Raw genomic sequence first — 10430 nt, 5'->3', positions numbered from 1 at the left:
AGGGGCCGGGGGAGGGGGGTAGGATGCATAAGGTGGGGTAGCCCCAGGCCTAATCCCTGTCATCAGCACTGTGGGCAGAGATGATGATGGGCCTGGCTTCTGCTGGCACTGGGGTCACCTGGACTGCCACCCTGCCCTCCCAGGGCCCTGTGAGGCCTTCCAGGTCCTTCTGTCCTCAGAGGACAGCTCCTCCGCACTAGCTTCCTCCCCAGTCACCCTGTTTCCTCTACTCCATCCAGCCCTGAGGCCCCCCCACACTGGGGAAGGAAGAGTCCAGATTTTGGAGGCGAGAGAATGACTTTATTCAGGCAGGGAGGAGCCAGATACAACACAGCAGGAATACGTTGTGGGGGTGGGGGTGGGGCGGTGGTCAGGACATGGGAGCACACCCTCACCAGGTGGCCAGGCATCCCAAGAGGATGCAGTGAGGAGGGACAGGGCTGGTGAGCCCTGTGGTGAGCACCATCCAGCCCCCTCTCCTGGGAGGAGCTCCTCCCCAATGATAAGATGGGAGAAGGGGTGCTCGAGGGAAGGGGCCTAGTCCTACAGTTGTTCAATAGGCTTTCAGCCTTACAGGACAGTGCAGGCCAGACGTCCCCCTTCGCAGGGTCTAAGGGGCTGGGCTGTATTCCCAGAGCTTCCATTCTTGGAACACATCCCTACACCACACCCTGCCTCACCTTGGCCAGCCAGACCTCCTGGACAGAAACCACAGGTCAAGAGATTATAATTTAAGGGTGCTGCCTCTGAGCAGGGAGGGGGCTTAGGGACCTCCTACAAGTATGGGTGCACGTGCATGTGTGTGCGCACACACACACACACACACACACACAGACACACACACCAAGTTGTCAGTGAGGGAGGAGGCACTTTCTCTAGTCCTCCCCTGAGGACCAGGAGTCTACATCTCCTTCCCTCTGAGTGAACTTCAGGAACTGGCCGGGGCCCAGGTGAAGAGCAGGTCCCGCCCAAGGAGTCTTGAGGGCACCCCTCTCATCCTCCTCCAAGGGGCTCCCTTGGCCCCCCTCGGGGCCCCCCAGCTCCCCCTGCCCTCCTCCCTCAGACTGCTGCAGCCCATTCACCACCTCCCCATTCATATGTTCTAACTCCTCCTTCAGGCTGGGGCCCTGGCTATTGACACCAAGCCCGTCCCCTCCTCCCAGGCCTGGCTCTTCCACCCCAGTGAGAGTTCCCAGAGGGCCAGGGACCTGGTCCCCCCTCTCTAAGGGAACAGGGTCAGCCTCCTCATCTGAGCCTGAGGGCTCCGTGCTGTCCCGGGACTCAGTCTCCAGGACACTCACGCAGGAAGCAGCTGCCATGCCCCTTGAGCCATCATCCCAGGGAACACTGACATCCACACTCTCAGACCCCAGGAAGCTCCCTCTCTGAGGGCCACCTGGCCCTGGAAGGGTGCCAACAGCGAGCCCCGGGCCCCAGTGGCCAGCCTCTGACTCTCTTCCCTCTTCTTCTTCTCCCTCTTCCCCACTCTCTTCTTCATCTGCAAACCCATCAGACTCCCTATCCCTGTCCCAGGCTGCTGGCTCCAGGAACAGCTGAGGCACTTGGCCTGGACATTCTGCAGCCTCCCCAGGGACCCCAGGAAGGACAGAACCCTCGGTTTCCAGGTCCTCAAATTCGCCCGACAAGTCAGAGTCCTGACCACATTCTTCCCCCTCCTCCTCCTCCTCTTCCCCAAGCTGGGAGGCCAGGGCAGAAGGATCCCAGCCTTCCTTTCCGGCCTGGCCTTGAGGGGAGGGCCTCTGTTCTCCAACCTGGTCCCACCTGGGGGAGGCTGGGGACCTGAGATAGAGGCCCAGGGGAGTGGAGTCGGGAAGAGTCTCCCCAAGCTCATCGGCCTCACTGTCTTCTCTGTTCTCCTCTCCTTCCTCCTGGAGATCTTCAGGGCTCCCCTTAGAACCCAACTCCTCCTGCTCGCCCTCCACCCTTCCCAGAGCCTCTGCTCTGCCCTCCAGCCCCCAGCCAGCCTCCTGGCTCCCCTCAGCCAGGAGCTGGAGCCCAGGAGCATCTCCAGGGATTGGGGTGGGCACCTGGGGTTCAGTGGGCCTTGGGCTGAGGGGTCCCAGCATTAGGTCTGCATCTTCTCCTACTTCCTCTGACCCCAGGGGCCTGGGCGGAGGGGTACCCCCACTGTTTCCACTGTGAGAGGGGCCCTGGGTCTCAACGGGAAGCCCCACCTCTGCTCCCCAAGGGGCCTCAGGCTCCACCTCCTCCCAGCACTGGGGAGGTGCCAGGGGGTCTGTGCTCTTCCAGAGTAGGGTTGAAGGCTCTGGATCCAGAGCAAGTGCCTCTTTTGAGCCCAGGAAGGGTCCTTCCAAGCCCTGCATCCTCTCTGCCTCCAAACCTTCCTCACCTATGGGTGGGACCATCACCTCCTCTCTGGCCAGGTGGCCTGGGTCCTCCAGCCCTACCACCTCCTGCTCTGGTCCCTGTCGGCTTCCTGGAACAGAGTCCTCTACAGCTGTCTCCAACCCCAAAGTGACCTCTAGGGAGGTTTGGCCACCCTCTGGGGACTCATCTCCACCTTCTGATACCAGCTGTCTTGCCTCTGACGTTCCCTGGGGAGCTTGGAGCCCTGGGGCCCCCACTTGCTCTGGCTGAACCTCAAGGTCCTGGAAACCCTCAGTGCCTCCCTCCCCACCGACTCCCTTAACCGGGATCCTCTGCTCTTTGGGCTCAGGGCAACCTGGATGCCCCTTGCCAGGGCTCCAGACCTCCCCTGTGGCTGCCAGCTGCAGTTCTCCATGCCCTACAGACTCCTTCCCGGAGCCATCCCACTCTCTCAGGTCCAGCTTTGCCTCAGCCTCCTGACCCACTGCAGCCCTGCCAGGGAGCATTTTCTGATCCACTTCTTGGCCCCCCACCATATCTTCCCACCCCTGCTGGGTGGCAGACAGCGGCAACTCCTGTCCTTCCTCTTTCAAAGACCTTGGTGACTCTGAATTCCCCATATGCTCTGGGGTCTCTTCCTCAGCCAGGTACCTTTGACTTTCCTTACCAAGCTCTTCTGGAGGTCTCAGATGCTCTAGGTCCCCCTCACCCAGAGAGTTCAGTGATTCTGGATTTTCCTTTTCTAGAGGTCTCAGTGTCTCTTGGTGCTCTTCCACAGATTCCAGTGGTTCCTGACTTTCCTTTTCTAAAGGTTTCATTGTCTCCTGATTCGTTTCTTCTAGAGACCACAGTGACTCTTGAGTTTTTAGAGGTTTCAATATTTCCAAGTCTTTTCTTGCAGACTGCAGTGGTTCTAAATTTTCTGTTTCTAAAGATCTCATTGCCTCTACACTCTCTTCTTTTAGGAACCTTAATAACTGTTGATCCTCATTTTCCAAAGGTCTAAATATCTCCTGGTCTTTTCCAAGAGACATTTGTGGCTCTGGTTTCACCTTTTCTAGAGGTCTCAGTGTTGCCAAATCTTCTACTAGAGACCTCACTGGCTCCTGGTTCTCTTTTTCTAGAGATCTCAATGTCTCTTGGTTCTCATCTTCTAGAGACTTCACTGGCTCCTGGTTCTCTTTTTCTAGAGGCCTCAATGTCCCCTGGTCTTCTCCTTCTAGATACCCCACTGGCTCCTGGGTTTCTTTTTCCAGAGGCTTCAGTGTCTCCTGGTTGTCTTCTTCTAGAGATCTCCAGGACTTTTGGTTTTCTTTTTCTAGTGGTCTCAAGTTCTCTTGATTCTCATCTTCTAGAGACTTCATTGGCTCCTGGTTCTCTTTTTCTAGAGGCCTCAATGTCTCCTGGTCTTCTTCTTCTAAAGACCCCACTGGCTCCTGGCTTTCTTCTTCTAGAAGCTTCAATGTCTCTTGGTTATCTTCCTCTGGAGACCTCCAGGATTTCTGGTTCTCTTTTTCTAGTTGTCTCAAGTTTTCTTGATTCTCATCTTCTAGAGACTTCACTTGCTCCTGGTTCTCTTCTTCTAAAGGTCTCATTGTCTCCTGGTCCTCTTCTTCTAGAGGCCTCAAGGATTTCTGGTTCTCTTTTTCTAGAGATCTCAATGTCTCCTGGTTCTCATCTTCTAGAGACCTCAGTGGTTCCTGGTTATCTTTTTCTAGAGGCTTCAAGGTCTCCTGCTTCTCATCTTCTAGAGAGTTTAGCAACTCCTGGTTCTCTTTTTCTTGTAGTCTCAAGTTCTCTTGATTCTCATCTTCCAAAGACCACAGTGGCTCTTGATTCTCCTTTTCTAGATCTCTCACTGACTCAAAGTTCTCTTCCAGAGACCTTACTAACTCTTGGTTTTCCTTTTCTGGATATAAAAATGTCTCCAGACCGTCTTCAAGAGACCTCATTATTTCTCTATTCTCCTTTTCTAGATATTGCAACATCTGTGGGTCCTCCTTTCCTACAGACTTAACTAGTCCTAGAGTCTTTTTTTCTAAAGGTCTCACTACCTCTGCATCCTCCTCTTCTAATGACATCAATAGCTCTTGATTCTCCTTTTCTAGGCTGTTTGACCTATCTAACTTGTCTTCTTCTAAAGACCTCAAAGATTCTAGATACTCCCTCTCTAGAGATCTCAATGTCTCATGGCTCTGTTTTTCCAGAGACATTGATGGCTCTTGAATTTTCTCTTCCACAGATTTCAGAGTCTCTCTTTCCAAAGGACCCTGGGAGTCCTGGATTTCCTGCATGTTCAGACCCTCATCTTCTTGCTGTGTTTCCTGCTGCAAACTGTTCACCATTTTGACCTCTATGGCTGTTTCTTCCTCTGCCAGTTTCCGGATTTGCCCTTTGCCTTCCTCTTGGAATCTGTTGGCCATTCCAGACCCACTGAGTTCTCTACCTTTGGCCTCTAAACTAGAGTGGTAAGGGCTGAGGGATGAGGCCAAAGAGGTAGCATCCTCAGAGGACTGGCCTGTACTGACCTCTCGTTGCTCGCCCCCAGGCTCCGCTGGTCCTGGCAGGATGCTGGTAGGGATGGCCACCTTGGCTTTAGCCTGTATAGCCTCTGGAACCTGCTGCCTCCCAATCTGTGGCTGGAGCAGGGAGGGGGGGGCATCCTGAGCTCTGATCTCTGCATCTCTAACACTGCAGGGAGCCTGAAGTGTGGGTGGGATGGGGGTGCTGGCCAAGGTTGGGGTGCGGGCCTGAAGGAATTTTTGGCTCTTCAGAAAGCCTGGCATGGGTGTCTCAAGGGTATCAGGCAAGGGCAAGGAGAGGGAAGTAGGGCTCAGGGAAGAGAGCAAAGGTCCCAGGTGCTGGCCCTCTGGGGTCCCAGGGAAATGCAGCTCCAGTTTAGGGTCTGGAAAGGCAGAGGGGAAGAAACAGTGTCAGGAGGGACTGGCAGTGGTGGGGAGCTTCCAGGCAGCTACCATGTGTGGCAAGAGTGCCCTTGAGCCCTGCCCCCACCTTCCACTGGCTGGGCTGAGAGGCCACGGCTACTGTAGCCCCAGGAGTCAAGATCTAGACTCTGTCTCCCGGGAGAGAAATCATTCGGGGTATAAAGAGCAAAGGAAAGAGTCTGAAGGGGAATCTGGCCCCTCCTCTTACCCTGGAAGCCGAGAGAAGGGTTGGAACCACTGCCAGGGGTCTGCAGCCTGGAGTTCTCAGCCTCTAGGAGAGTCCTGGGGATGAGGGAAGAAAAGCTGGGTCACCCCTCTGCCCACAGGCCTCTGGCAAGTCAGCCATGAAGGACTCCACTGAGCTTGTGTCCCTGGTCCTGCCAGACTTCTCTTCATTTCTGCAGCCACACAAAAGCCACATGCGGGCCAATACTTGGCTGTGCTCGGGAAATCACACGGACACACACCACAGATATCACACACTAGGTCACACAGCATCGCACACTTATTTGGAACACACCGCTAGACTCACAGACACAGGAGCAGATTCCCACACAGTCTACACAGCGCGCGCACACTCACACACCTCCCCCCTTCCCCCCATCCCTCCCCCCCCACTAGGCCAGTGATCTCATCCTCTCTGTGGGGCTGATTCTCATGCTAATTGCTGCCTTTGTCCACAGGGCTGTCTGGAGGGTCTGAGTAGGGGGCTTCCCAGGGGAAGTGGGAATTCTCAGGCGGTTCCCATGGGATAGGCTCCCTCTTTCTCCCCCAGGGCCCCCAAAGCTGGTCACAGACAAAAGCAAATGAATTCCGTTCTCTCTCTCCAAATCCTTTTCATGCCTCAAAAATCAGTGGTTAAGCCTGCCGGAACCCTTGCCCTGCGTGTTTTGATTGGGGGTCAAGGCCCTCATCCTGAGATCTCTAAGTACTCTGGATCACAAGCCTTTCAGGGCAATGGAAGTCTTTGTGTCCACAGCCCTGCCTCCGTGCCCCACGAGGAATGAAGAAGGGACAAGGAGGAGGGGGAACGAACCAATTCAACAGATCATGCTGAACATTTACTCTCTGCTCCTCTCAAGGACTTGGAGTCTGCTTAGTGTCTGCCATGATCTCACCTGTCCTTGCCTACCGGGTACCTGCTCTCTGAGCTCTGTGCTCCATGGAGGTACAGTGTCCTCTTCCTCATCTCAAGATCCTCACTGACCTTCCCTTTCACGGCCCTGCCTCCCCTGCCCCAGCGTCCCTGTCTTGGTTGGCCTGGAAATTCTTGAGGGTACTGTCCTCATGGTGTGTCCAGCGCTGGCCCCCACCCTATGGCAAAGCCCCTTCCTTGGGTTCCATCACTGGGTCCTCCACCCCAAAGATCAGGTTTCCAGAAGAGACTGGACTTTGGCCCAAGGCCACAGAGCCAGAGAGGCAGCACTTCCTTGGTCTCAGCCTTTCTGGAGCCAACAGGAAATGTGATCAGCAGATGGTCTGGGCAGAACCGGGGCACTAGGGCTTGAGGGGAGTCAAGCCCATGATGTTCAGGACGGAAGGGGCCTTGGATGTTACCCAGCCCATCTCCCATCTCCAGACAAGGAGACTGAGGCCCAGGTCAGGTGGCAAGTCAGTGCCATCCTCCACCCAACCTGCAATTCCTTCTTTCTGGGGCTGCCAGAAGACATCATTACCTCAGTGTGCACACACACATACACACACATATACACACAGGCTTTTCAGCCCCTTCCGGGAAGGTCTGGATGGAGACGCCCCACGTGTGTCCAGCTGTCTCTCCTGAGGCCATCCACTGAGCAACATCATCTCTCCTTGGGGGACTTCCTAGGCACAGGATACTTTTTTGGTCCCAAACCCACAGGAGCAGGTGGGCTTGAGGGTAGGGGGACACATCCTGGGTTGGGAGGAATCAGTAGAGTCACAGAACCTACTAGTAGCACAGCTGCCACGGCCCATGGCTCTGGGTCCCTGCAGTGGAGCCTCCGCCTCTGAGCAGGTGTGTATCTGTGTGCTGGGGCTGGTCACCATCAACCCATACCTGTATGTGGCCACCTCCAGGCTCAGGGACATCTTGAGGTGTGCTAGCTGCTGCCGACCTTCCAGGACCTGGGCAATCTGGCTCTGCAGGCCCTGTTTCTCCTGCTCCAGGGCGTCCACTGCCAGCTGCAGAACAAGCCAGAGAGGGCCAGTGAGGGGCAGGGTTCCTCCTGCTAATTAACCTGTGCCCACCTCTCCCCCTTCCACCCCCCTGCTGCTGCTGCCTCTGTTCTCTGGCTTCTGGCTTCTCCATAGCGCAAATTCCTGCCTCTACTGCCCTACGCCCTGCCCAGAGCACCCCCTCTGGAGCCTCCAAGATGAGGAGATGAGGATGGTGGCCCCTGTCGGGCCTCTCCCAAGGTCTGGCTGCCGCTCAGAGGATGCAGAGTGAATGGGAGCCAGTGCTGCCTGGATTTCAGCTCCCACAGGAAGTGGGGGGTGAGAGAGGAGAGGAAAAAAAAAAGTGGAAGCAGAAGGAAAAACGATTAATCAAGAGGCCTGGAGCCCGCAGGACTGGAAGCCAAACACTGGGTCCCAATCCCTGTCTCCAGGTTCTCACACCAGGCCCCTACCCTCTCCGCTTCCCACATGTTCTGGAATCTTTCTCCTCAGAGAGGAAGGGTGGGAGGTGGCCATGGCCAGACCTCTGTCTGGCCCAGGCTGGAGGCTATTTCCTCAGCTGCTGGTCCCATCTGCACCCTGTGAGAGCGAGCAACTGTACCGGGCCTTTGGAATGTGCTGCAGGAGCGGAGAAGCCGTGACATGGTCGTAGGGCTGGTGGCCACACACCCAAGACTCGAACCCCTCCTGTCCTGGGGAAGAGGCCTTTAGGATCTGGGCAGTGGCCAGTGGCCAGTCGGGCAGACTCAGCGCTGCGGGCTGGCAGGCTGGCGTAGGGGTGGGAGTGATGCCCTGTGCACCCTCTGAGCGCATCCTCTGAGCCATAGCAGAGCCCAGGAAGCCCGGGGCCTGTCCAGACAGCGAGGAGGAGGCTGCTGCAGTTTTCTTGCGCCTGTCCGCCGGGGCGGGGAGTGCTTGACACGCTCTGAACCCCCGCCATTCCCACCGACTCTAGACAAAGTCGGCAAAGTCAAGGGCCTCTGCACCAGGACGGATTTTCTAAGAAGGGGCCCCTGCACCGGCAGCACCTCCACCTCCGCTCCCCACGGCCTCCCGCAGGTCCCTGAGCCGGCGGGGACCGCGCCTCCCCGGCCCTCCTCGGTCACCTGGAACTTCTCGGTGGCCCGGAGCCGCTCCTGCCAGCGGCCCTCCAGCCTCTGCTCCAGCGCGGCCCTGCGCTCCTGGAGGCCGCCGCGTTCCGCCTGCAGTTGCTGAAGTTCCAGGCGACCCTCGCGGGCGCCCTGCACCGCACGGCTCAGGCGCTCGCGGGCTTGGCCCAGCGACGTCTCCATGCGCGCCACGCGCTCCTGGTAGTCCCGCACGGCCCCGCGCCACGCGTCCCCCAGCCGCCGCGCCAGCTCCTCCAGCTCCGGGGCGGGCGCGGGGGGTCCGCGGGGCGCGGCGGGGCGGCTGGGGACGCGGGGCCGGGCGCAGAGGCCGGCGCGCTCCTCCTCGTGCGCCGCGCACACCGCCTTCAGCTCGCGCTCCAGCTCGGCCACCCGGGAGCCCAGCCGGGCCTGGGCGCACTTCTCGGCCTCGGCCGCACGCCGGCTGCGGGCCGCCTCGGCCGCCGCCCGCTCCCGCGCCAGCCGCTGATGTTGGCACTGGCTGGCCACGCCCTCCACCTCGTCCGCCAGGTTGTCGCGCGCCACCTCGGCCGCGTGCTTCTCCCGCCAACGCTGCTCGACGAGGGCCCGCAGGGCCGCCAGCTCTTCGTCTGCACGGGCCCGCCAGGAGGCATCCCCGGTCTGTGCCCGGAGGCCCCCGAGCTCCGCGCCGAGCAGCTCATTCTGTTCCTCCAGGGCCTTCACCCGCGCCAGGTAGGCCTCCAGGCGCCGGTTGAGCTCCCACATCTGAAAAGATTCCTCCCCCAGGCAGCCCTCCATCCTGCTCCAGAGTCTGACCCACCGAAGGCGGAGAGACACGGGGCAGCGGCAGAAGCCAGCAAGCAACTCTCCCAGCCCTGAGGACGGACGGGAGGGAAAAGGAGACCGGCAGGGACAATGACGGGGCGGGGCGAGGAGCAGCCGAACGACTGAACGTCGGGAGTGGGAAACGAGGCTATTCATACTCCCGCCAGCCTGGCGGGAAAAGGGGCGGGACCCAGGCCTTAACCCCTGGAGTTCGGGAAGCCGGCGGCTGGCAGCTGGCGTCGGTGCGCCCGGCTGTGCTGGATCCTGGAGTGGGGGGCCTCCTGGGGAATCCAATCCTACCGGGTGGTTTTCAGAGGGAGGGGGCCGGGTACTCAGGCCTGGCAGGCGGAGGGTGGGGGTGGGGGGCAGCAGGGTGAGTCCCAGTTACTCAGCATACCCAGGAGAGGTACCACTCATGGAATCGGTTTCTTCACCCATAAAATGGGAGCAATGATAAGACTATCGCTGGGCCACCGGACCTTGGTTGTTTGGCAGATAGGAGTGCTCGCCCTCCTGAAATGCCGAGAGAAAGCCGCGTTGCAGAGAGAGGACAGAGGGACCCAGCCTGGAAAACAAGAACAAATGTGTTCTGTTCGGAGGCGCAGCACGTACACACACACACCAGGAAACGGGGAGATCCGGGGGAGAGGATGTGCTCCCCATTATGCACCTCCATCCTTCCCACTGCTCTTCCATATGACCCAAGGCTCACAAACACACGGTTCTGGTAAGTCAAGGCCTCCCCCAGTTCTCAGCGAAAGGGGTCCCATCTTGCCCTCTGTGTCGGGGGGGTTTTTTGGGCAGAGCGTGCCCCCTGGTGGTGGATAGACAGGGCCAGGAAGAGAAAGCCAGCAGAAAGAGCCCAAATGTCCTGAGCCTTGGCAGGTGCCACATCTTGTTCTGACATTTTACTGGCACTCTGACGGAATCCTCAAAACATCCCTTTGAGGAGGGACACTTGGGTAGCTCAGTGGTTGAGCATCTGCCTTTGGCTCAGGTCGTGATCCCAGGGTTCTGGGATGGAGTCCTGCATCAGGTTCCCAGCAGGGAGCCTCCTTCTCCCTCT

At 58.3% G+C, this 10430-nt stretch overlaps 1 protein-coding gene across 1 annotated transcript; it reads right to left on the bottom strand.

The window, feature by feature from the left end:
* Positions 1–260: 260 nt before the first annotated feature.
* Positions 261–9472, bottom strand: NES (nestin). The gene is made up of 4 exons (XM_055324504.1): positions 8558–9472; positions 7333–7457; positions 5503–5576; positions 261–5254 (listed from the first exon to the last, which is right to left on the bottom strand). The coding sequence occupies exons 1-4, from the start codon at positions 9335–9337 to the stop codon at positions 876–878; spliced, it is 5358 nt and encodes a 1785-aa protein (XP_055180479.1). The 5' UTR covers positions 9338–9472; the 3' UTR covers positions 261–875.
* Between the last annotated feature and the right edge of the window lie 958 nt (positions 9473–10430).

Source organism: Nyctereutes procyonoides, unplaced genomic scaffold (assembly GCF_905146905.1).
Source record: "Nyctereutes procyonoides isolate TBG_1078 unplaced genomic scaffold, NYPRO_anot_genome, whole genome shotgun sequence".
Lineage (NCBI taxonomy): Eukaryota > Metazoa > Chordata > Mammalia > Carnivora > Canidae > Nyctereutes > Nyctereutes procyonoides.
This window is presented reverse-complemented; position numbering and strand designations above follow the sequence as displayed.

Coding starts and splice junctions, on each gene's coding strand:
- NES (XM_055324504.1), bottom strand. CDS start 9,337: ATGGAGGGCTGCCTGGGGGAGGAATCTTTTCAGATGTGGGAGCTCAAC. Junction 7,458..8,557: donor GGGCCACCGAGAAGTTCCAG/GTGACCGAGGAG, acceptor CTTGTTCTGCAG/CTGGCAGTGGACGCCCTGGA. Junction 5,577..7,332: donor CTGGAGGTGGCCACATACAG/GTATGGGTTGAT, acceptor CCTCATCCCCAG/GACTCTCCTAGAGGCTGAGA.